The sequence below is a fragment of the Lupinus angustifolius genome, chromosome LG03, assembly GCF_001865875.1.
Source record: "Lupinus angustifolius cultivar Tanjil chromosome LG03, LupAngTanjil_v1.0, whole genome shotgun sequence".
In the NCBI taxonomy this organism is placed as follows: domain Eukaryota; kingdom Viridiplantae; phylum Streptophyta; class Magnoliopsida; order Fabales; family Fabaceae; genus Lupinus; species Lupinus angustifolius.
In genome coordinates, this window is record NC_032011.1 from 29,317,331 (window position 1) to 29,345,213 (window position 27,883).

At 31.0% G+C, this 27,883-nt stretch overlaps 2 protein-coding genes across 3 annotated transcripts; one reads left to right on the forward strand and one right to left on the reverse strand.

Moving 5' to 3' along the window:
* Positions 1,963-14,943, reverse strand: LOC109344400 (carnosine N-methyltransferase-like). Its single transcript, XM_019583176.1, has 18 exons — positions 14,792-14,943; positions 14,028-14,100; positions 11,898-11,941; positions 10,905-10,947; positions 10,612-10,824; positions 10,376-10,492; positions 9,407-9,478; positions 8,247-8,291; positions 6,449-6,528; positions 6,290-6,354; positions 6,139-6,205; positions 5,809-5,922; positions 5,079-5,152; positions 4,229-4,326; positions 4,033-4,092; positions 3,548-3,616; positions 3,399-3,452; positions 1,963-2,207 (listed from the first exon to the last, which is right to left on the reverse strand). The coding sequence occupies exons 1-18, from the start codon at positions 14,881-14,883 to the stop codon at positions 2,139-2,141; spliced, it is 1,449 nt and encodes a 482-aa protein (XP_019438721.1). The 5' UTR covers positions 14,884-14,943; the 3' UTR covers positions 1,963-2,138.
* On the forward strand, positions 24,188-27,629 carry LOC109344403 (serine/threonine-protein kinase WNK8-like). 2 transcript variants are annotated; one of them, XM_019583184.1, is made up of 7 exons: positions 24,188-24,585; positions 24,689-24,726; positions 25,284-25,511; positions 25,602-25,822; positions 25,919-26,076; positions 26,187-26,593; positions 26,713-27,629. In XM_019583184.1, exons 1-7 carry the CDS (start codon positions 24,523-24,525, stop codon positions 27,482-27,484), a joined length of 1,887 nt encoding a protein of 628 aa, XP_019438729.1. In that variant the 5' UTR covers positions 24,188-24,522; the 3' UTR covers positions 27,485-27,629. The 2 variants fall into 2 exon arrangements, with proteins under 2 accessions (XP_019438729.1, XP_019438730.1); XM_019583185.1 differs by having other exon boundaries at positions 26,187-26,589; positions 26,709-27,629.

The following is a 27,883-nucleotide window of genomic DNA, read 5'->3' on the forward strand; positions in this document are numbered from 1 at the left end:
TGGGTCTTATTTGATAAATATAGCACTGCTATCATTTTCTGATTTAATTCTGGTTTGTTTATTTAATTCTATCTTATGATTTAACTTTTTGAAATGTTATAAATGGAAATGAAGGAATTTAAAATGTGAAGTGGATTTTGAAAAATTAAATGTTTACTTTTGATATATTAAATAGAAGAGATCTACTCATTCTAGAAGTAAATAGAAAAAAATTAATTTATATCTTAGTCATTCTATAAAAATTTAATAATTTACATCGATTTTTTTTAAAGTGGATTTTGCATTTATGGATTTCTAACCCATTGTCCTTAGAAGTTAGAACAATGGTTAACAAAATCTTCTGAAAACTAACTTTTCTATTTTCTATCTGTGTTGTATTGTTTCTAAGGAGTGCTCTATTAGAGACACGTATTAGAGAAGACTAATAATATAAATGTTGTTTTGCACATGCTACTTTTTATTTCAATTACATGTATTTTTCGTGGAGATGATTTTATTGTTATTTGATAAAATTATTATGGTCAATAAAACTCTTCCTGTCATCACATTTATTTGAAAATTACATTTATGAACATCCTATATTAAGAGAATTAATGTCCATGGGAATATTTTGTATTGTTATCTAAGTCATTGTGAGATATATTACCTTAATGTTAATGTGGTGATTAGTAATCCCTATAGAGTCTCCTATATTACTTCTCCAAATCAATCCTAATGATAAGAAATCTTTTTTACCATGAATTTAATATATATATATATTAACAGTGTAAGTGTTTTTACCATTTATATGTTAGTTACGATTGACTTTCAAATAAAAGTATTACAAATTAATAGTGGATACACTGTCGGTGCATAGATTTTAAACTCTTTTATCATTCACCCTTTTCATATAATACACCAGCTCCTGAGCAATAATTATAGTATCTTGGATATGTCTAAAACTTTCCATAGATAATGTCATTAAGAAGCAGCTTGATATGGTTAACAATTGTCTTTGTAATTCCTTTATAAATAGTATTACAATGAGAAATAAAATGGAATTTAGAAATAAAGTTAGGTTTATTAACCTTAGGAATGATCACAAGAAGAGTATTGTTAATCTCCTTCTCGACATTGAGGTTTTGCCACATACTTTTTTTGATACTACTAATGCTATCTTATTTTTTGGGTAAAGAACTAATACTTTCGGGATCGGTGGTTGCAGTCAAACTATTTCTTGGATTTCTGAAACCATGGACTCCCTTATTGATATTGGGTAGTGTCAAACTCTTTTTAAGAGAAGATTGTATTATGTCCACATAAGGTTCCTATAATTCCTCACAACAGCCATTTCTTCTTAAAAAAATACGAAAAATTATATATCCTCCTATTAATTATCCTATCTACAATAAAGTAACATATATCAAAATATAATACATTATTTATTAATGATTGGTTTCCAAATAACTTGTGTTACATTTTTGTGTGTAAGATGATTAGTAGGACAATAACCAACAAAGCTAAGGTCCATAAGATTTCACCTATTCAAATGGACGATTCCTGAACTTAGTTGGTTGAGTTGTGAAGAAATGAAAATGGACACCCATATATTCAAATGTTGTTTTCACATATGAATTTTTTAATTCTTCTACTAAAATAACTTTGACATTTTAATTAAACCTTAAAGAATATTTTTGACCATTTTTTGTATACATTACTAACATATTACTTCATAAAATGAGGTGGACTCATATTGATAATAAATTACATAAATAACCCCCAAAAGTTTGGCTTAATTACACTCATCACCTCTCATGTTTAAAACATTAGACTCACCTTCCCTATGGGATAGGCGAATGTAATTACATTCACCTTTCCTCATAGGTACTCGGTATAATTTATTTATATAATTAGGAGTGGTTTGTGTAGATATAAAAAAAATGAGAAGTGATTTGAATAATTTCAATAATTGTTAGGTAATAAAGAAAAGATGTAATATTTGACTTGCATCTCATTGTCAATAATATCCATAAAACTGAATGTAAAGTTTCAAACAAATGCATCAATTTCAAATTTCAAATTTCTAATGATGGCATGAATATTTTCCACTCTAAGGGAAAGTAGAAACACATACAAGCAAAAAGTGTAGTGTTGATGCTTTATTCAAGGGGCACTTTCACTGCTGCAGATTTTTTTCTCATGGTCCAAAATGCAGCAAAGTAATGATTCTGCAAACAGGATCATAAAACCTTTTTAGCAAATCAGAACAAAGACTTTCAGAATTTATAATATAGGGTTTAGAGATAGAAGAAGAATGAATGCTCAAAATAGTAAAAATTGTATTGATAATATTGTGAATGGTGATGTGAAGTTATGAATATGTTCTGCTATAAAAGACATAATACTAACCCTATTTATATTAATAGTAGACTCCTAATTAAATAAGAAAACAAGTCATAAAAGATAAAATAATCTCAATCCTAAGAAATTTACTAATATGCTCTAAACAAACCTAAAACATAATAATCATCATATGAAACATTCTCAATATCTAAGTATCATCTCATCAATTTATTCTCTGTAATATAATTTTAAGTATAAAAAATGTCCAATCCATGAAAATAGAGCATATTCATCAACTAAAATAAGGTAAATGAGTGGCGCTGTTATACTTTGGTTGATAAGTCATTGGTCGGATTAGTGAGTCATTGACTAGACCGTTGACTCAGTTTACATTAAAATCTTCTACAACTTAAAAATTACCATCATACAAGTATCTACTTAAACAACCAATAAAAAAGGTTTTACTACGACAAAGCCTCGCAAATAAAAATTATCAAGCAACTTATATTTTACTCTTTAATTGCAACAAAACTGCACGAATATGTTTCTAACTTAATTAAACAACTATGGTTTTGTTATAACATAAACTAACAAATAAAAAACAAAACTAGAATAATGATAAACAAAACTACAAATAAGTTGAAAACTATTACAAAAAATTCCGTTTCAAAATAACATTGTTTTGACATTTTTCTATTAAAATGACCGAGTTGAACCAGTCGAATCAACAGTTTTATGCTTCAATTGACAGTCGAACTGGTTCATACTGGTTTTATAGCATGACCAGTCAGATGAATGACTCGAACCGGTCAGCTGCATTGTCTGAACCGAGTTTAATAAATCAGATTGAAATATTGCATTGGAACGTAGTGTGTATTAAATGCATTGAGTCTGAAAGTTGTGATTTGGAATGCAATGTCTCGTTTTTGGTAAAAAGTGCCTAAAAGTACTCGACCCAAAAAAATATTAATCGAAAGCAATAATATCTAAAATAACCAATAACAAATAAATAGCTATATTGTAATAATGGTTTAATATTTCTAAAATAACCAATAACAAATTAATCGAAAGCTTACTTGCATCATTGATCTAGGATTTGTAGTGTATGTTGTCTCAATAGTCCTTTCTTTCTGCAGTCCATGACAAGACCATGCAAATATAATTAGTTACTCACATAAACAGAAAGGGCATAGCATGGCATCATCCAAATGAGAGATGAGATTACCTCAAATTCAAATCCATATTGCAAAGCAACCTTTTTAACATCTTCCAAACTCAATTCAATGGACATTTCCTACAGAGATTTCGGCGAGGATATAATATACACCCAAGTTAAGTGAACATAAAAATGTGAAAGAGGAAAACACTCGTGCAGGATGGTATTGCCCTGATACCATGTTAAAGAATGATGAAACAAAATAGAAAGACCGCAATCAAACAACATCGTTGATAAGAAGTATTGTGTTACAATATTTTAAGCTAATACACTCATTATTTATACTAAATATTTAGGTCTACTTGTACAAGCCCAAGAACGCTACCAGAAGACTTGGAATACTTAAATTTAAATAAGGAAACAAATTAAGAAAAAAATTCCCAACATTATCTCTTAATTAGATGACTAATTGATGCACAATGCAATCTAAACATATAAGTTAATCTAGTGATATATAAATATATTCTAACAATGTGAAAAGAAGAGAAGCTTACATCTTCTTGTCCATACATATCTGCAAAATGATAAAGAAGAGGGCCCATGTTTATCCAAACCTGTCATTGGGGCAATGCCACCCAGTACAAAGGACAAATTAACATAAGATAGGCAACGAACGAGTACATTAACAAACTAAAGGAGAAAAAAAGAGTTAAAATGGATCTGTTTAGAATTTTGAATTAAGGAACTTACTCCACCATCTTTCAGAATTTTTGAAATTATTTCGATGTACTCGATTATATTGTGAGCAGTGTCAAGAAAGAAACAAGTCACAACTGCATCCCATGTGCCTGCATGGCCATTGTAAACCTCATTAAAAATTAAATTAAGTATAGGTATTATAAGATACTGTATTTAGTATTAGATAACTTGTTACATATGTTCAGAGTTGGAGTTATAATGTTAGGTTTATGTAAGATCCGTGTGCCATGCTCGCTCTGTCATACTAAAATCTAAACATCTAAAAATTGAAAAGAGATTTATGCAGCAGATAAATTCAGTTCAGATCCTAGCAGAAAGGGTTTGAATATGACGTTTGAAATAATATGGCAAAAACACAAAATAGAGTTATGTAAGTTCCAAATGGAAATTTTAAAAGTTTGCTTTATTTTATTCTATTATTGCAGGACAACATATTAAAATCATATCAGTAAATCTAACACTACTCAAAAATATGTAGTAGAGATAAACGCAAGTTGTATACACACAAAAAGGTAGCCATGATCACATTATATATAACTAATAACTACTATAGATTAAAAATTCAGAATATAACATTAGAAATCATCAAATCATAGACTCTACAACGTTAAGCATCTATAGCAGAATGTTTCTTAATCATGGTAGCAAAACAGGAATCCTTAATTCAAATGCTGCAATGATTCAGTTTTATTTAACTTGACAGGTCAATAAATAAAGCACCAAGCTTACAGGTAAGGAATAAAAGTAGAAGAGAATAATACTTTTGAAGTTTTCTCTTTCAGAGCTACTGATATATTATCACAAGTAGAAAACAAATACATATGTAGTTAATTTCTCCTACCTGCTTGGCTTGAATCACTGTAGACTTCAACAAAGTCACCTCCACACATGGAAAAGCCTTCAGTAATTCCTGCGCTGCTTCAGGACATTGTAATGCATATCATAATTACAACATACTTTGTAAGAAAAAATTAATCTAATGATGTTTTAATATTATATTCTTTTACAAACTATTATCTTCGGTACACATCATATTACCAATGGAACACATTCTCTATCTTGTCCTTTCCATCTAATAGTTATAAATACAATGCTGGTAATTACAGTAAAGTGCAAGAATATTACAACTAGCACAAGCAAAAACCAATAACCCAATGTATTTGTTATGAATACGTTTTAACAATGGTGAATTAAGCTCAAAACGCAGACCTTCTCGGGTTTGGAAGGAAAAGGGAAATGTTTTCGGAAGTTTGCTATGTTGATGTGCTATTTGGTGTAATTAGATAGAAAGGAATGCTCAAATCTTAAAAGGGAGATCTTTTCCATGAAGCATGCTTGGGGAAATGGGGTTTTCCTTACCACCTCATACTCTGCTGAAAATATGGTTTCTTTCATGGACTCTCTCTGGTAGATTTGGAGAAAGGGAAAGCTCTTTTTTATAAATGTTTAGTGGTTTTAATTAGTTTCTTTGATGCTTTCACTATTAATTATATTAGCTATAACGTCAATACTTTTTTATCCTTTATTTCCAGCTAATAATTTTCTTTTATAAAAGGAATTGATGTATTTACCTGGCTGGATGAATATCGGGTATTGAAACAGGACGAAGTTGGTCACTATCTGACAGTGAGTTGCAATTGCTGTGAATCCAAGGATATATCGTCCACTCGTCAGTAGCTTCAGAACTAACATCCATCAGGCATTCAGGCCATTTGTTAGACAGCAAAAAAAAGAAATACAACAACCACACTTAATCTCATTAGGTGAGGTCGGTTAAAACAAAACAAAATAAATGAACCGAAAAATCAGAACAGCAAAATTTATTTGGTGAATTAAATCTAATAGGTAATTATTTGTAACACTAACAAGATTAAATTTAAAGGGAGAACCCTTATTCTTACTTGTTAAGAATAAAACTTGAGCATATCATCATATAGTATGAAAATTCATTGCCCTGACTGATAAATCCTGCATCGTGGTATATAAAGTACTAGTTACAATAAAAGTGTAACTGAACATAATTCATATGTAATCCCGGTAATACACACGCACCTAGACGTGAAATCTCCAGAGCCAGCCGACCAAGTCCAGCACCAGGAACTAAACAAGCAGGTGGACTGTTTTTTGAAATTTATACTTTTAGTGAACAAATTGTGAAAACAAACTTTCAAAACAGAGTTTTCTGAAGGTATGTAGGGTATTGAGGACTACCTCTCTTTACTGCGATTTGGAAATAAGGCATTAAGCTCTTCAAGTATAGGCATGTAGCACTGATCACGTTCATTTTTACCCTAAAAATATACAATTGCAAAAGAAAAAAGTGATTACTGAATCAAGCTATTCATATGATAACCATAATAGAACTACAAAAACAACATAACAGAAGCATTTCCCATTAATTGGGATCGGATACAAGAATTAAACAATACCATTATGTCAGAAAGGGCAGATAGATTAAAGTCATTTAATGATTAGTTTTTCTTGGTCTCCTTCTACCTCCAACAATTAGGCCAACATATAATCCACATTTCTCACTAGGGCTTTCATTGCTCTTTTACAAACAGGGTTATATTACCTATAGCAAGATTCTACAATCTTCGCCACAATAGGTGATGTCTTTGCATTCTCTCCAATGCACTCTTATCAGATCATGTATTCTATGTCCATCAAACACTAAAACATCCTCATCTTTTCAACAATGGGCTTATGCTCTAGTTGGCTTTTTGCTGTTCAACATTTAGAACTATAATAATACAGAATTGCATGTCACATAGTTGTGTTATCCTTTTGAAGCGGCACTACTTTGTCACTTTGTGGAATAGATCCAAGATACCAAAACCATTCTACTAGTGGCATGATAGTCTTGCTAAACTTAAATTTTACATACAATGTTTACTTAATTTGAAACCATGTGCATCAAAAAGATTTCCCTAAAGCTCTAGTATGCATTTATTCTATCTCTTGACTTTATATCAAAGATTATGTCATCTGCAAAAAGCATGCAGTATGTCATTGGCTTTTAGAAATGATTAGTAAACACATCCAAGATAAGGGCTCATGGTTTGACCCTTCGTTTAAGCTTATAGATACAATTTACAAATAATTTTTCATACACTTATTGGCCCCCAATCAGAAGGGTATACCAGAGAAAAAGGAAGAAGGATCGGGGTAAAATGGGAACAAGTGAAGAAGTAGAATTTGTTGCACATGGTAGTAACTAACTACACACGTGGCAGCAAAAGAGATGTGGAACAGATTCCAGGAGGTGAATATAAGGGGGGAAAGGAGGTCAGAATGGGGAGGCAATGATTGGGAACTTAGGTGGTGGCTATTGTCACAGGGAAGTAGGGATTATTCCAATTGTCAAATACTATCTTTTAATACTGCTCTGTTACTTAATTTTCTTACATAGTTGGGCCTAACTCCACCCCAGAAATTAGTTCATCAGGGAAAGATTGCCCAAGTTATTATAAACGGCTCTTGGCTCTTTAACACACACCCTCACACCCAAGATTGACTCATCTAGAGCATGAAATTTTGCATGAATGAACATCAGCAGGTGGCCCATCGTTTAGAAGGCTTCAATACCAATATTAGAAATTGAGAGTAGTTAGAGAGAGAGAGGGAAATGTAACTGAAAAACATATTATGTTATTCTTATTGAATTAGTGGTTAGAAAGCCATTGTATATAGGCTATGGTTACAGGCTTATAAAGTACCATTGTGCCAGCTCATTATATTTCAGATATTACATAAGAATTAAATATATTAACTAGAATCCTCTAGAACATGTCATAAGCAACCCCTTGTGTCTAACAAATATATATTTTTAAAACAATCCTCTAAAATCATTTGAGAAAGAAGTCCCACTTTTTTACAAAATATGTTCTTCTCACCACCTACTATTATATAATCATAATGTCCATTTAGATTTCCTCCCAACTTGTTTTATATAATAACCATATTTAGAATTCATTCTGAAAAAATGCAACAAAGAAACAAACAGTACCTCTGATGCCCAGTCCCTAACTATGTTCCTTATTATACATCTCACCTGAAGCAAAACAACCAATAAAAATACATTTTAGTATACATCACACCTGAGGCAAAAAGAATAATAGTAATAGCATCTATATATATACGAAAATCATATAAGAATGTCAATCCAATAGAACCATTATAATTAGGGAAATTGTAAAATACAATGATCCAGAAAACAAAATGACAATAGTCATACTAATAATGTTTTGCGCCAGCAAAAGATTAGTTCATATAGAATTATAGACTGATCAAGGTGGCAAATTCTTTAGAAGCACTGAGCTTTCAAGACTGAGAAGTGAGTTAGAGATAAGCCCAATTTATTTATTTCACAAGAATGTGTATTTCATCTAATAAGGGATGTGAGTTGACAACTACCATTCTGATCATGCTATAACACATACAAAAAAAGAACTTCCCAAAAGTTTGTATCGTGACAAACACAATTTCAGGCTATTACAGTATGGAAATGCTCCAATTTATTTAATGCTGATGTGGCAAAAGCTGATGCCAGCTATATTTATGACTCAGACTCTCGGAGTAGTTAGTTACTGCTCTAGAGCATGTTCCAGAATCTAGGTTTGCATACCAGAACCTACCGTTTTCAAATTTAGTTTCTCTCTCTATGTTCTCAACTATCTATAAAAGTAAAAGCAAAAACAAGCCTTAGAAATTGAGCTACTGCTATATGTAATTCTTTCAGAGCAATAAGAAGTCAATTTACAACCTGGTGCTACTGCTACAACCACAGCTAGCTAAACAGAAGACCACATTTATCAATTATTGCAGCAAGCTACTTTCATACTCTGATTCAATCAAGCCCAAGGTATTAAGGGTGTGTTTGTTTTCTTTCTCGAATTCCTATTTTCCTTAACTTTATCAATTGCACAAATCAGGGTTCATTTTAGACAATACTATGGATTAGCCCAATAAAAATTCAAGGTGAGTCTCCCTAGAATTTGACCCAAAACCCAACAAACCACAAATTCGCAGGCACTGTGCAGCTATCACATATTTTGCACCATCCAAAAAAACATCTCCCCCCATTAAAATTGAAATCAACCCTTCGACTATTACACATAGGAGCAGATTGTTAGCTAAAAAGAATGGAAGCCAGAAACAAAAATATACCTTGTCTACATCGACTAAAGGAACATACAACTGAAATGATGGATCCGAACAATGTTGCCCTGATGAGGAGACCTGGAATAAATCATGAAAAAATGTGGATAAATTATATTTGCCCTGGAATACTCATACAAGAAGGGTGAATCAAGAGGATAGAAGGCATATCACAAATACAGGGATTCCATGATTCCATCTCCTAGAAAACAAATCAGTATAATCAACATGCCATAAAACTTTGCCAGCAACAAGGTCTCACAAGGCGTTCCATGACAGAGAATTCAATCATTAAAAGGATATTTTGAGACTAGATATATTTCTTTCCAACTCATAATTTCATCCAGATTCCAGAATGATACCTAGTACTTCAACTTTCCATAAGGGATGGGGTTAACGACAGATTAATCAAATGAGATTCTAAAGCTAGTTATTGTTACCATCTCCAGGTAAACATGTCTCAGTTGTTGTTGAATTAATTATTATACAAAAACTTTGGTTGTTTGCAAAAAAACTACAAGAGAGTGGACAGGAGGATGAAAGAGAAGTTCCAAATGTATCAGGACATGCTTTAATGAAGGGAATACAAATTATCTTTGAGAATAAATGTGACGTACCAAAGTGCAGGAACATTCACCGGAAAAAAGTGAAGTTTTGACTTTAGCAAATTACTCTAAAATATATGAAGATTTTTTCTTTCAAAAATTCTGTCATTATTAACACTAATTTATCATCAACTCATCAAGAACAATCCAATCAGACAATTCTAGAAAGAACAATTCTGAACCTCCGAATTTATCATACTAATTACTATACAGTGAAAGGTTTCAATGCTTTTTATATTCCAAACACAATGATGAGTTTACTTTTTCATTCAATACTTGTTTTATTTAGTATTAGGAGCGTTTTTAGGAGGACATAGCATATCTCAGAAAAAAATAAAAAATGCTGTTAAACTAACAGAAAAGAAGGAATTACATTGCCATTGGAATCAGTTATAGCACTTCCACCATACTCCTCAAACTCTTTAGAAGGTACCGAACTTAGAGGATGGCTCCCAGCATTCGAGTGATGGTGACTCTCAATGTCCACCTCCTGTTGTTATCTACAGGGTCAAATTTCTAAATGAAAAAAACAATGACAGAACCAACGAAATATCACAGTTCTTATCTACCGAACCGAAAAATGATCATGGAGTCAAATTCTGCAGAAACCTTATTAGCATGCACCTGTACAGGAGATCTGCATGTGTCATTGCTACCTTCCACACAACCATGCTGATCGCAACATTTTATCCTCACTGGGTCTGTCTCACATGAACAAGCATTATTCGCTTGACAGGCTAAATGATCTGCTTGGGCATGCTCAGCATGTGAATCCCCACTTACATCTACGTCCTGGCTCATATCGAACGGAGGTTCAAATGCCTACAAAATTAAATTACACTAATATCAAGCATTACCATAATACAAAAGAGGAATTAGTCACCAAAAGAGTTGGTTCTGACCTGAAGCATACTGAATATGAAATGAGAATTCATCGAGATACACCTGCACCATTGGCAAGCACAACAAATCACAATAATCTGAGATAAAGATTCAATGATTCTGAGTTAAAATTTTGAATCAAACTCTGCCTCCCCATTATTAAATAAAATATTGTCCCCAAGGGTCAACTCAGTTGGTAAAGTTGTAGGACATAAAGTGTGAGCGCTCAGGTTCAAACCCCAGTTTCTGCGCTCTCTCCCTCACCCCTTTAAAAGAAAAAATATCATCAATAACATTAACTTCTAAAATATGCAGTAATTGTGTGTTTATTAATCATTATTTGGCAAGAAAAATCACTATGAAAATTAGAATGAGAACTGTATCTGATAGAAACTAGAGGAGTGATTCATATGACGTGATAGAGAAATAGGGAAACAGAAGAGTTACACCAGAAAATGGATAAGTCTCTACTCTCAAAGCCTAAACTCCACAGAGAAATATCTCTGCCCAAGCTACCAGCTGGAGATGAATAACATTGCAGTAAAATTGTATTTAACCAATTAGACTGGATGGTGTAAAATATAAAGTTGTATCTAATTTGAAAGAGAATGATTTTAAAAAAAAAACTTAAAGAACTAGAGTTAACAAGTAAAAATACCACCATTAGTAGTGTTTTTTTATAATGGAGTTAAAAGTTGGCAGAATGTAAAATTTCATTTAACCTTATGTCCAAGGCAAAAAATTTCAGACATATAATGTTATATATCATGCATACAATAACCTTATGCCAGGTGTGTGGATGAATGAACTTTAATTTTTTTGCAAAATCCCAATGAAGGGGGAAAATATCTATGAAAGTAGTTAAGCAGCAAACTTTTCAAAGCCTCTTACAATCTCATCCCTTGTTCCTTAAATAAAGTGCCATTAGCATCAACTTCAGAACAAATAAACAAGTAACCTTTTTAAGATACAAAAAAATTTATAAAGAATAAAAAATAGCAAGTAAAATTTACCGGCGTAATCTTTCAAACTTTAAAGGATAGTGAGATAATAAATCCTACAATACAAGAAAAAGGAGATCGTAAACAAAGGAGTAAAAGTCTGAACAGAAATTGCAAGAAAAATTATAAGACAGCAAAGCAACTATAAAATGTTAGAACTATATTAGCTAGAACAGGTATTTACAGTAAAGTCAATTAGTGCTCTAGTTTAGGAGCTAAATTAGGAAGTACAAAAACGTTTAAAATTAATCCCTCACACAGTATAAATCTATGCAAGTATAGACTGATTAGTTACACACTTACACAATCCCAGCAACATTCTCTCTATTTGCATCTATGTAATCAAATCCCAGATCCAAAGCATCCAAGCCAACCCCAAAAATGGGATAGCAGGATGGCGGATAGCAAGATGGTCGAGATAGGGATGTTTAGGGAAGCAAAATAAGAAATTTATACTATACACATACATGATATAACTGCTGAAGAAGTCTAATGTAAGTCAAATAAATTTAAGGAATCAAGTCTCTCTAAGCTTTAAAAGTAAGTACTAGGTACTAGACTTAGACTACTAGTCTATTCTAAGCATTCAAACTAAAATAGTGAAGGTTGGTGGCTCAGATGATGCAGTGTCTGACGGCTCATACAGTTGCAAGGATTGAAGAAGAGTATGAAGCAGTTGCAGGGTTGAAGAAGTCGCGGGGAAAGGAGGAAGTTGCAGAACCAGCAGAATGGAAGAGGAAGATGAGCAAGTTGCAAGAAAGAGAGTCGGTCGCTGGATAAAGAAGCTCGTCACCAGAAGGAGAAAGGTTTGGGGGTTGGGAGCTGCACACCCAAGGTCCAGCAGTTGCAGGGTTGAAGAAGTCAAGAAGTTGCAGAACCAGCAGAAGAAAAGTGGAAGAAGAGCAAGTTGCGAGATTGATTCCCACAGAATGGTAGAGAAGGTTGGACAATCCACTGTTTATAGGGGGGACAGTGAGGACTGAGGATCAGTTGAAGAGGTTAGTGGTTCCCCTGTTTTCATGGTAAACGGTGAGGAAAATCTGGGTGAAAGAACCACTCTATAGGATGTAGAGGCAAAATAGGAAATCCTCACGACTGGAGCACAATGACTAAGCAGAAGCAAAATTAGTGTCCATCAGGCAATAACCTTCAGGTTCCACTGAATTTGGTGGTGTTCACCCCACCACCAAGGCACTGGAGTCAAGCCCACATGCAGTAGCATGTGGGGCATTCCCAGCTGAGCCTCCAAGGTTGTACATTGGAAGGTATACCATTTTGAGAAGCCAAATTTTTCCACAGGTCGCTGTCGTGAAAGAGGGAAAAATTGGAAGTTAGTACAGTGGGTTTAACTTCTGACTTACTGGACCAGGCCTATATCTTTAAAATGGAAAGTGGGCTGTTACACAAGAAAACTGAGGAGTAGCTAACTCATCAACTTGCATACTGGATAGAAAAATGCTTTTCTCATTGTTATCCATGTTGACCCTGTGGGCATTGTAGATGAGTGGGATCCTTGTGGAAATTCTTATGCTTCATCCATAGCTTGGTAATCAGGTTACAAACAGTAGGACGCCAGAGTGAATTTGTTTTCAGTTAGAACAAGCTGTTCACCTTGCGGACAGGGTGAATGTTTAAGGGAGAGAAAGTATTTTCAGATACATAAGCATGTCATAGGTATGAGGACCGATTCTATTAGACATGGCTATTAATATGTCATTAAGCTGGAGTTACATGGCAGTTGAGTTGAGTGGTTATAACTTATAAGTCAATTAGAAGTGGTGGTCGCATCGGTCGATTGTTTGGAAAATGTTGGAAAGTGAAGGAGAGCCCAGATCTCCTGAATGCCCGGAGAGCATGTATTACTTGTTTCAGTGCATATCATCTATATCCCGATATCACCTTGATAAGATTTCAGACATTATTCTTTTCAATAATACTACATTTTATATCAGAATTATGTTCCATTTCTATCACAATCCCATCCACAAGAAACTACGAAGTTTTTTCAAACGGGAATGTCGACAGTCTTGTAGGTCAGACACTCCATATACGCCAAACATTTAACCACAACTGAAAATCGACTGAAAACAGGGAAACTGGGGTTTCTAAGCAACCTCCTTATAAAGCAGAGGACAAAAATACCTTATGGGCAGGTGGCAGCTTTTTATAAGATCTCTCATATCTTCTAACATCCTCTTCTGAAGCATCTGGATAGCTGTATGAAAAATCAACAAAAGCATTAGCAAGTTTTGCATGCAATCAAAGTGGTGATAAGAACGTACAGATTTTTCAATTTTACAATTAAAAAAAAAACGATAATGATAACAAGTATCAGACTAAAGCATAAATGAACTAAATATAATGGAATGGAATAATTTACAAAATACGGCTAAAGAACTCAGTAACATTTTGTAGTACAAATATTTGTAAATCTCAAAATAAGAAGTCACTTTACTGTCATAATACAAGCAGTAGCATAAATTTTATGAAAATGCATCGAAACAAAGTAAAACACCAACAGTTTAATGTAGAACACGAAGAGCAAATAGTACTAGGTGTGCACAGACACTGTTTTCACACCATTGGCGCATCCTCCACCATTCGTGTGTACAACTTTTACTTACAAGCCGAAGATTTTTAACACATGAATGGTGGATTATTCACTGACAGTGTCCGATTTTCTGACCAAAAACAAAAACATTCTATCTAATGAAGCTAAAAACTGATAACAGGAAATTATACAAACACCTACCGTGCAATCTGATATACAAATTGAAATAAACTAATTAACAAATAAATTAAATTAAAAAAACAAACAAAAGTGCCACATAAATTAGAACAAAGAATTTCGTGGAATATTTAAATTGAATAATGAAAATTTTCAGAGAGATAAGAATGAATAATACTTGAGATAAGCACTGACGATTCTTCTAAGAGATTGAATTTCTAGGGCTTCTTCGAGCTTTAAACGACGACGTTGTTCCTCGTCTTCGTCCATGTTACTGTTTTCACTTACAAAGTACAAAGGAGAGAAGCAAAACCCTGCACCCTATTCAAACGCATTCACCGTTTCAAGTTTGAACCGAAAAAATTAAGGCCTGGCCCGGCCCGGCCCAGACCGGTTTCGAAAACATATCGGATTTTTGTTTGGAATTATTTTTTTTATCGAGGTATCTTTCGATCAACGGTAATGCATTAATCTCTTTTAAGACATAAATTTGTCGTGTGAGTTAGGGATAGTAATGAGGTGGATTGGAATAGGATTTGTACTTAGCTCTAAACCCAAAATTACATATTGAACATGAATGCAATGAGAATAAAAAAATTATTAACCTCTGTCGGGTTTCGAGTAACTCGAAGTCAAATATAACATGCCAAAAATTGTAAACTCAACGGAAAATAGTGATGCACAACTTAACAGGAAAGGTGAAAACAACAAAACCTTGATGTTATTTTCTGTTATAAATGAGCATTTTTGTCATTTAGTATTACGTTTATGTTATTTATATATATAGAATAATTATATAATTTGATATTTATTATATAAATTGGGTTTTAGTCGGGGTTGGATATCCTATATTAAATACAAACTTAAACCCAATATTTGAAATCAAGGAGACCTGATCTTAATGAAGAGGATTCTTATCAAAAGATAAAGAGATGGGATTCACTTATTCTAAGATTAAGTTTAAAAAAACTTACTTTACATCTTAGTTATCAATTCTACATAAATCTAATTGTTTGAATTAGTGAGTATATCAAATCATTGGATTTTCCTATAATTGATGGCTAAGATGTGAAGTAAGTTTTTTACACTTACTCTTAGAGTAAGTGTTTAAATTTGCAGACTGTAGTAAGTGGATCACCTCCTAATGATAAATGTGAAAAGTTTATTTTTATATCTTCATTATATGTATTTTCGAATTCTTTTAAAACTCAATTGTAGTATAGTATAAAGTTATATCATACTCGTAGAATCACAATGAATTGGAATATAAAACGTATGTTCTTTAGTTTAAATCATAAGCATTGGACTTGGAGTTTACATGTTAACAATTTAAAATCTACACGATTCAATATACAATTATGTTTTATCATATCCTTTTGTTATCCTATTAACAACCCCCTAGTAAGAAATTTTAGTACTAAATGTCTTATTAATCATTTTATTCATAAGAAAGTGACATATGTCACTATGTGATACTTTATTTATTAATAATTAGTTTACAAATTACATGTATCACTTTCTTATGGGTAGAAGAATTAATAGAAAGATTTAATAGAATTATATAACATTACTCCATTTTATAACTATCAATCACATGACTAATTAATAAAACAATTTGTGTTAAACTTAGATGTTTGGTTGACAAATGATCTACATCTATCCTTATAGCTTAGCTTCATTATATGATAAATCATTGATTCAAATTTGAAAGATTAGTTCCCGCATAATAATTCAAATCTAAAATCATGCTTTAGGTGATTGTATGATTAAAATCTAAGTGTAGAAATTTGCATAAAGAAATCAAGAAAGGTACATAGAGTTAAAGAAGTTATATCTAATTTCAACCAAAGAGAATTAGTTATCCATTAGCATTAATTCGTTTTGCTCTAACACTCCATTTGGTTGAATAGAAAAGGGGGAGAAAGAAAGGGGGGAAAGAAGTTGAAGAGAAATAATATTTTTCTCTCATTTGGTTCAGAGGAGAGGATAGAAAGATAGATCTATTGTCCCAAACCATATCCCAAATTTTGTTACGTTCCAATGACAATAAAGTAAAAACAGAAAGAAAAAAATTAATATTTAATTTTTTTAATTAACATAACATGTTTTTATGGGTGTGTGATAAAATTTACGACACAGTTTGGATAATAGATATCTATTCAATAAGAGAGCTAGATGGTATATAACATGGTGCTTTATAATGGTGTCAAATGCCTCTTTATATAGGCTTTTGGCATGAGTTTTCTGCCCCTTTTTGAGCTCCCAATGCTTTGCTTACCCAACGAGGAGGGTTTCCTTCTCATGTTTCAACCGCCAATCCTATTGTGCCAGAGTGCCCAACACTTATTGTACCAGACTGACTCTATTATGTGCCAAAGTGTCCATCTGGTCTATGGGATGCCCAGTCAGGCTTTCCTTCGCTTTGGAGTTTTCCCCATGTGTCATCAACCAACCCAGTCAGAAATCATGCTCAATGTGATTGGACTAGTCTTGGGTTATTTTCTTGATTTCTTGCATTTTGAGTTTAGACATTAGGCTTTAGTGCATCTTGGTCACCATTTCTTCCATTCTTCATCATTAAATTCAAAGTGAATTTGAAAAAAATGCATTAAATAATTCTCTACTCAATTTCTTATTTTTAATAAAAGATAAAACAAGTTAGGTATTTTTCATGAATCACCAAGATAAGTGCTCCAAAATGTATTAGAAAATATGGTTAATTTGACATTTATCAAAACCTAAATTCGGCCAAAGTGAGTTTTTCACATTAAGCTCGAGTTGGGTTTGAGTAGATACTCACAAGTTCAAGTTAGGATGTCATCTCGAGTGTGGATGGAATCTACTATCTTATTATTAATTCAATAGGTTGATGATAAATAAAGATATCTTCAAATTATGACACGTGTATTATAAAGGATAAATGACTTTGTCCTAAAAAAAATCAGACTTTTTACGTTAATTTGATTGACTTTGGACTTAAATGATATGATTATGCTTTCGTTGAATTATGAAATAATTTTGATTATTTAAGGAGTAATTAGTAAATGAATCGATTGTTACCTTTATTTCATTTGTTTCCATTTCTCATTTAGCCTTCCTTTCATATACAAGAATCAAGAGAGAGTTTATATTTTTCTTTCCTTTGGTTGACATGTGAAATAGGAAAAAAGAGAATAAAAATTTGTGGGACCCATGCCCAAAGTCACTTTTTCCATAAATGCAAAGAAAGTAGAAAAAAGAAGAGAAATGATGAGGAATGGCAAAAATACCCCCAATTATCTTGTTTTCTTTTACAAACTACTACTCACTATATTAATTGATTAAATGTAAAAAAAGTTATGAGACGCATTACATTGAACAAGTTTTAATATTTAACATTATAATTTTTAATTTAATTTCTTTTTACTATGTTGAGAATATATTTTCTCATTTATTTATATTATAATCTAAATTATTCAATTAGAATAAAACATTTTTTTATACTCTCTTTATTTATGAATATTTCTGTCATTCAAAGATTTATTTTTATCTCTTTCTTTTCTCTTCCTCTTCTCTTGTACCCGCGGATAAACCCCATACGGGCATGGGTACGTGTTACAAACATGTACCTGTGAGTTTTGGAAATGAGTTTTTAAAATACTTGTAGTACATACAGACGGGTATGGATATTATGGTACTTATGTCTACGGGCACCAGTTATTTATATGTTACAATATTATCTTTAATTAAAATAAAAAGTACACTGTCCTAATCTTCATTACACTATGTACATATTTTTCTTTTACTTTGTCTACATTTTTTACCTCGTTTTCATCTTTTATTGAATTTGGTTGTGAAACACCCTACAAATATTATTACATGTGTAGAAACACACATGTTTTACAAAAAAAATATACACTTTTTGTTAAGGAAATGAGAACATCAAATCACATAAATAGAAAATACCAATAGATTTAGCATTTTTGACAAAAGTTCAATCAAAAGACACAAAAATAATTAAGTTTCATCTCATTTGAAACATAATTGAATTACAAAGTTAGAAATTTATTTATAATACAAGAAACTCGCGGGTACCCAGAAATACTCACGAAAGCCCGCACACTAGTACACGTACGGGTACGAGTGAGAGTGAGTATTGCTCTCTTATTTTGAAACGAGTAGCGGGTAGCTACTACATATGTCCGCCCATGCCCGGTGAAATTCCTATTCCCATTCATGCTCCATGATAATTGACCTCCCTACACTTTTGTATTTCCTAATTTTCTCATTTAACATTTTTAGTTATGATAAAATAAATTTCCTCAACTAATAAAACACATTAATTTCATATATTAACTTAACTTCATATTATACATAAAAAAACATACAAGCAGCTTGGAAAGAGAAAGAGTTCGGCCACAATTATAAAATAGATATGATTATGCATCAATTTGAATAGTCATTTGCTTTTTAAATACAAATATAATCATTTCAACATTTTGAAATATGAATAACATAAAAATAAATTAGTAATGTTTGTCAATCGCAAATTCAATTTCATAATTGTAGATGTCGTAATCATGCAATCTGTAACAATCAAGCATCAAACCTACCTAACATTATTGAATTACCGACAATTATTGGTATGTATGTTTAAGTATACTAATTATTCGTGCAATATACATCTGCTTTCGAATTAATACATATTATTTTGATATGCATAATTTTTTTATCGAAATTGTATTGTCTCACCTTTATAAAAATTAAGATATCATGTATTATTGCAATTGAATTTATAAGAAATTATTGTTTCATCGTTATTGAAATTGTATTTTATTTTATTTAATGTATTGAATTAAGATATACATGTATTATTTTAATATGCAACATTTAAACCTTAAACCTAATTCTCACATTCTCATTTTATTTGGCTTCTCTATCATAACCTTAACACCTTATCCCAACCTCGTCCTATTCATAGTCAATTTCATAATGTCTTATTTAATTTTTGTCTTTTTAGATCATCATTTACATTAATTTATTGCTACCTTTTTTTATTATTCTCATTTATTACATTTAATCAGAATGATGTAAATATATTTTATAATGTCAATAAATCAGGTATTGGCTCCATTAAAAATTTTTACACTCATAATAATTACTATATAAATCATATATAGAATGATATACAATTAGTTGTTAGAGAAAAAAATTATATTTATAATTTATAAAAACTAAACTACACAAAAGAGAAGTAATCTCTTGAAATATTCTATATTTCTATTTTATTTTTAGTATTATATTTATTTTATAAATTTAATTATTTTTATTTTCTAGTTAGTAACTATTTTTAATTAAACTTTGTTTGAATAAATTAACATATTGTATTTTAATTTACATCATTATTTTTAATTTTTATATGCTTATTTTTTTTATCTATATTTTTTTACATTTGAAAAATATGTGTAACAAATGGAGTATTTGATAGTTTTTCTAAAGTTGAATTTCTTACGTATTACATAATTATGAAATAAATATAATTATGTTTCAAGCATAAGAGTTATTTGATTTTTAGATCTAAATATGATCATTTCAATATTTTAAATTTTGAATAGCATTGATGGTAAAATAAAATTAGTAATAATTCTCCAATAGAAATTGAAGTTTCATAATTGCATATTTGTAATTGTGTAATCTATAATCAAGCGCCAAATATGTAATATATTGGTAACACAATTACCTCTATTCAATTCTTATCATAGAGTTGAAGCTTTCTATAGACGAACATGCCTAAATTAATGGTTGATTCCTAAATTAACTAACAATTAAAAGAAAAAACAACTATTGATATAGAGTTAAAGATTATTCCTAAAAAAATGATGATTGTTACATGTGATCGGAAAAAGAATAAAAAAATATAAAAAATGGAATGAGTGCTTAGAGTAACAGCAACTTGCTAATTATGTTGTAATATTGTTTTTTTAGATGCTAACTATTTTTAATTAAATTTTGTTTAAATAAATTAAGATTTTATATTATTATTTTTAATTTTTATACGTTTGGTTTTTTTTATCTATGTTTTTCTACATTTGAAAAATAAGGGTAACACATGTAATATTTATTAGTTTTTCTAACGTTGAAGTCCTTATCTTTTACGTAATTATGAAATATATATGATTATGTTTCAGTTTTAACGGTCATTTGATTTTTAAACCCAAATATAATCATTTCAACATTTTAAAATTTAAATAGCATTGATGGTAAAAATAAATTAGTAACGTTTTCCAATGCAATTTTAATTTTCAAAATTACAGTCTCGTAAGTGTGTAATCTATAATCAAGCATCAAATATATAATATGTTGGAAACACAATTACCTCAGTTTAATTCTTATCATAGAGTTAAAACTAATTGTTAATTAAGATATCTAAATTAATGGTCGATTCTAAATTAATTAATGATTAAGAGAGAAAAAAAAAAATAATTATTAGAGTTAAAGTTGATTCCTAAAAAAACAATGATGATTTGTTATTATACAAAAAAATAAAAAAGAATGGAATGAAATGAGTGGTTGATGTCACACCAATTTGTTAACGAGGTTATGATACATGTTCTTTTTAAATTTATTTAACATCTCCCTCTAATTAATCACTAATATGTCGGTGTGGAATAAAAACAATATGTTTGTCAAAAAAAAGTAATGATTCATAAATTAATCGATCGTTCAAAGAAAAATGCTCAACACAAAAGTGTAAAAGAAAAATAATCATCACTAAATTAACAATTAAGAATGAGAGAAATAAATTTGACAACTGAAGAGGTTCGATGAAGTTCTCATGTTCTATTTTGGTCCAAAAATTCTGACAAAGGTAGTGGTGACAAATGCGTAGGAGTTGAGACACCTCATAATCATTGGAGGATGCCGAATGGAAATAGAATTTGGGTAAATCTAAATATTGGAAAAATAGAAAAATCAAAAATTGAAACGAATAAAACAAAAATAGAAATAAGAGAAAAATATTACATGTATGTAGAGAGTTGGAATTATCTAAATATTAGAAAATGAGAAAAAACAGGAAAAGCAAAATTAAAAAATGAATGAAACAATAGAATTTGTAATTGAAATAGAAAAGTGAGAATGAGAGAAGATCATACCTTGAATTGGAAAAAAGGGTATGAAATTGGAAACAATTTTCATTAAATTATACTCACACCACACGAGTTTTAGTAAATTACACACATAATTCCTATCTTTTTTGTGCTCTACACAAACCATCTATATATATATATATATATATATATATATATATATATATTACACTGACTATCCATTCGAGATATATAAGTGTAATCTTTTAAATATTTTTTTAATAAATATAATTAAGTTAAACAAAATATAATATATTATGGAGTTAATTCCAAATAATAAAAGAGTCAATATCAATTCATTATTATTAGTTCGTTACAAAATAGATCAGTATTTCTAAAAAGATGTTTGTTTTTGGTTCATAACAATGTATCCAATATTAATTTAATCTTTACTTTAATTGCATATCTTAATGAAATAAAAGGAAAAATATAAGAAGTTAGGAAAGCATTTTCATTGGTAATAACAACATTGTTGTCCAATATTTGACATAATCCAATGAGAAAATAATGTTTTTGAGTAAGTCTATAATAAATGAGTCTAAGGCAAATATTATTATTAGTCAAATAAGTCAATTGGATTTATTTTGTTGTGGCTAATATGAAATTCAAGATACTGATAAATGGCCATTTAACATACAAGATATAATATACTTCTAACATATTGAAGTTATTTTTTATCAACAAGTGTTAATCTAGTAGTATAAAGATCTATTAGATCTTGAAGATGATCAAAATATCAATAGTTCGATTTCTGAGAGTGACAGTTGTTAGAAGGAGCAACCACATATGAAAGGGATTAGTTTCCTATTCAAATAGTGAGAGGATATCATTGGTAGTACAAAAAAATATTCAAGTTCTTTCACCAACAAAGCGTCTAGTGATATTAGGCATGGTTAGATCTCCGGAACGACTAAGAGGTAAATGGTGCAATTTCTGGGAGCTATACTTGTTGGAATGGAAGGACAATTACACATCCCGAAATAGAATAATTTCTTACCAAAAAAGGTGAGAAGATATCAATGATAATATTAAAAAATATTGGATTTCTTCCACACTAGATATGCAATTTAGCTAGTTAACTTTTCTTATTGCAATTTAGAAAACAACTAATCTTCTGCTAAACAAACGAATATAACCTTAAAAGTAGATAAATTGGAAAAACTAATTTTATGGTAAATAAGGATAATAATCTTAAAAATAGATAATTGGCATATAATCTATAAATAGATAACTATTCAAATAGTAGAATATTTAATGGATAATAATTATATAAAATTCTTATTATTAAACATATTATTCTATGATAGAATAGTTCTAACCATATTTTCTAAAGATATTCAAATCTTAAAACCTATTAGAAGTTAAAAAATTTGGTGATCCTTTTGTTAATTTTTATATAAGAAAAATATGTAATAGTTTTTATATTATTATGTCACTGAATTATATATCATTTATATTTGACTTTTATATAATTACTATAAATGAATAGTAAATGACATGTTAATTATGTGAAAATCTTCACATGTAGATAAACATTGCATTCTTTATTGCAATTTTTTAAAAAAAAATTATGGTTGATGAGTTTGTTAATATTTAAAACAAACATCTAGATGTAAATTAAAAGTGGATAATTGTTAAATCTTTTTCCAACTTCTCCCATAATAACCTTAAATGATTTATATACAACTTTTCCAATAATAAAAGATTGATAATAATTAGGATTTAATATGTATACACATTATAATATAACTATTTTTACATTGTCAACATATCATCTATTATTTATATGTTTAGTTATAATTGATTGTGAGACATAAATAATCTAAATCAATGATAGATAATTAATATTAGTGTAAAAACTTTACACATATATTAAACTCTAATAATTATGATAGAATGATATTAAAATCTATTACTATTAAGATAATGACGAAAAAATGTATGGACTGATCATACATGAGTTTGATACATTATCATTGTATAATCAATCATTCATATTTTATAATAATTGACTCTTCAAAAAATAATATAAATGAATAATAGATTATATATTGATATTATGCTCTTAAGTTAATAATAATCTATAGGAGAGACATCCACTAACTCCAATAGTAAGTTTTTTAATTTACTCCATATCTTAGTCATCAATCCTAGATAAATCCAAATATTAAGTAGATTTGAAATATTATATGTCCATAAAATTGACGGTTAAGATCGTGAGTAAACTTAACAAACTTAAAATCGGAGTAAGTGAATCATCACTCTAATCTATATTCTCATATCAAGATATAAGTTATTTTCTCAATATATTAAAAACACGTAACATATTTACGATGTATCATATATTACAAATATGGATAGACAATAACCAACTTATCTCATTATACGAGAAAACTTCGACTATTTAATTCGGAATTTGGAGTTACCTTAAAAACTTATTCCTTCTTATTCTTTCATTCTTCTTCATCTGCTTCCTCTGAAACATGTATGGTTCATGATTCTAGATCTGTTCTAATCCCAAACACTATTACGACGTCGTTTCATTCTCATTCAGTAACGTTCTTCTTCTTCGATTCTCCACCACCATGTCCTTCATCGGATTCCGATTCCGATTCCGATCAACGGCGTTTGATTCTTACTCCGTCGCTTCTGAAGCCTTTTCTGAACAACAATTCTCTCTCAATTCAATTCCCCTCATTCACTTCCTTGTTAACATTTAATATTAGGGTTTAGCTACAAAACTTTAATCAGCAACGTTACCTTCTTCTTTGTTCTTCTTAATATGAATTCCGATTCCAATGATAATGATGTTGTTGAGAAAGATCCAAGTTCGCGATATTTACGAGTAAGTTTTGTAATTGTTATTTATTATGATACTTAGATTCTTTTTTATTTTTTATTTTATTTTATTTGCTTAAATTCTTATTTAGGTTTTGTTATTGTTTCAGTATGATGAGATTTTGGGGAAAGGAGCATTCAAGACTGTGTATGAACTCACTCTTTCTTTATTTATTAGGGTTCATTAACTGTTAGAATTGTTGTTCAATTTATTTTCTGTTTTTGATTTGGTCTTATAAGTTGTTTTTATGTGTTATAAGTTATTTGATTAGTTTCATAGCTTAAAATCTACTTTTTTTATTGGTACTGAGATTCATAAAACTAATAGAGGGATTTTGTAGATTTTTTGTTATGAACTGAATGATATCCAATTCCAAAATGTGAAGTTTGGTTGAGAATTGAGATAGTTGTGAGGAAAAATATATGCTAGTGGAATATAAATATAACAACAACTAAGCCTTTATCCCAGTAGTTGAGATCGGCTAGTGGGATATAAATGAAACAAAAAAATTACATGGAAAAATTTATAACGGAAAATAACTTATGGACTGAATTTTGCCTTTTTTATTGTTTACGAAGTTATCGTTGGTTAACGAAGGAGTGTGAATAGACAATCGAGGGTTGCAGTAGTGTTTATCGTCTTTACTATGGTTTGTATTCTTTCTTTTTCTATGAGATTTAGACTCTTTACTACCTTATTTGCAGATATAGGGCATTTGATGAAATAAATGGAATCGAGGTTGCGTGGAATCATGTTAGTATCGAGGATGTTTTGCAGTCATCGCAGCAGTTGGAAAGATTATATTCTGAGATTCATCTTCTCAAGACATTGAAGCATGAAAATATCATTAAGCTCCATAATTCTTGGGTGGATGATAAGAACAAGACGATCACCATGATTACCGAGTTATTCACCTCAGGGAGTTTGAGGCAGTAAGTTTATTGATTTTGTTTAATGTTTCATTATTTCCTTTTCTAATTGGTCATTGCAATCATTCACATTGCTCTTGGTTTATTATCTAGGTATCGGAAGAAACATAAGAATGTTGATATGAAAGCCATCAAGAATTGGGCAAGGCAGATTCTTCGAGGCTTATGCTATCTGCATAGTCATAGTCCTCCAATAATTCACAGGGATCTTAAATGTGATAATATTTTTGTTAACGGCAATAATGGACATGTTAAGATTGGAGATCTTGGATTGGCAATTGTCATGCAGCAACCTACTGCCCGGAGTGTTATAGGTAATATGCTCGATCTTCTCTTAAGGTTTTCACTGCATCAAAACTTCAAAATTAAATACCGATGTGTTATGTTTTTTTAATTCTCACTTGGTGCAGGTACACCAGAGTTCATGGCCCCAGAGCTATATGATGAAGAATATAATGAACTTGTTGATATATATTCATTTGGCATGTGTATGTTGGAAATGATCACCTGTGAGTTCCCATACAGTGAATGTAAAAATCAGGCCCAGATATATAAGAAAGTTACATCTGTAAGTCTTCAGCCGATGAGTTCATTAAATATTTCATGGTACTTTATGGTCTTTTTATCTTGATCCATTTAACTTGCACCGAGTTTTTACTCAAGCTTTTGTGCTTTCAGGGTGTAAAGCCTGCTGCTCTTGCCACAGTAAATGATCCGGAAGTGAAGCGGTTTATTGAGAAGTGTCTAGTTCCAGCTTCTATGAGGTTGCCTGCATCTGAACTACTGAAAGACCCATTCCTTGCAACTGAAAACGCAAAGGAGATCGATCGTGATTTACCGAAGCTGCCTAATCTACCCATCAAATTGGTAAATCGACCAATATCGGAGCCTCATCCCATGGAGATAGACTCGAATGTCAAGCATACTTCAACTGGCTCTGCTGTTAGAACAATTGAAGAAGCCTCTCAAGTTTTAACGTTTGATCTCGTCAGGATGACTGAGAATAATGAATTTAGATTAAGAGGAGATAAAGATGGTGAAAGAACAATTTCGCTTATGCTGAGAATTGCTGATGCACATGGTGAGTGATTTTCAAATCTCCTTGTCTTCTTAACTGTGCTAAATGTTAATATATTTGTGTTCCCGATGCACATGGTGATTCTTTTTAACTGTGCTATAAGTGTTAATATAATTGTGTAGGTAGAGCAAGGAATATCCATTTTCCGTTCTTCATCAATTCGGATACAGCAATTTCAATTGCTGCGGAGATGGTAGAACATCTGGAACTCGCAAGTGAGGATGTAGCTGTCATTGCTGAGCTAATACACGACATGATTGTGAAGCTTGTGCCAAACTGGCAACCCTCAAGTCAGGACCTTCAATTTCGAACAGATCACTCATGCAAGTCTCCCGATGTTCAGAATGGTGAAATAGGAAGTTGCCATTGGCCACCACTATCAAGTGATTTCAATAAGAACGAAGTCGGTGGGGATTTTGTTCTTTCAAAACATATTGATGTGGCAGATCAGGAGAAGCAAGAATCTGTTACGTCAGATATTTCAGTAGAGTATGGGGTTCAAGCCGCCTCATATTCTATAGAGCATGATTTTTCGATTCTTGCCGATTGCTGCAAAGGATCCAATGGCTTCAATTGCAATTCAGATTTCATGTTTTGTGGTCAAGAAGATGATGGACACAAGAACAAAACTAACCAATCAGAGAATCACTCAACAAGCTCTATGATGAATTCATGTTGCAGCGCATCCGAAATATTTGACGTGTCAAGCATCTGTTCTCTAACTCTAGCCGATAAAGATCATTCCAGCAACGAGCTGCAGTTGGAGCTCGATGAAATAGATTTACAGTATCAGCAATGCTTTCATCAGCTTGAGAAAATGAGGCAGGAGGCCATAGAAAATGTCAAAAGGAAATGGATAACAAATGAAGAAAATATAAAGCCATATATGATGCATTAGGATGATTGTTTGTGATTTCCTTTTTTCTTTGAAATTTTGTTTTCATTTTCTTTAATTTGGGTTTAAATAAGTAAAGGGTCCATCATACATTAATGAGTTTTGATTTTAAATGAGTGAAAATTACATTTCTAAGTTTTCACAACAATCCAATTCCAACCATTTAGGCAGAGAATTCGGACAGAGATCAATTGTCCCTAAGAATGTCTTATTCCTTGTTTCGAATCAACCAGATATTGCAACATAAATAAGAAGAAAACTTTTAAAAACAAAAATTAATATTTTTATATTACATATTAAAATCTGATTGACTTGAAATAGAAAATGAGATATATTTATCGACATATCATCTTTCTCCCACATAGCTCAGCTACTTCTATGACACATAATGGCCCCACCCTG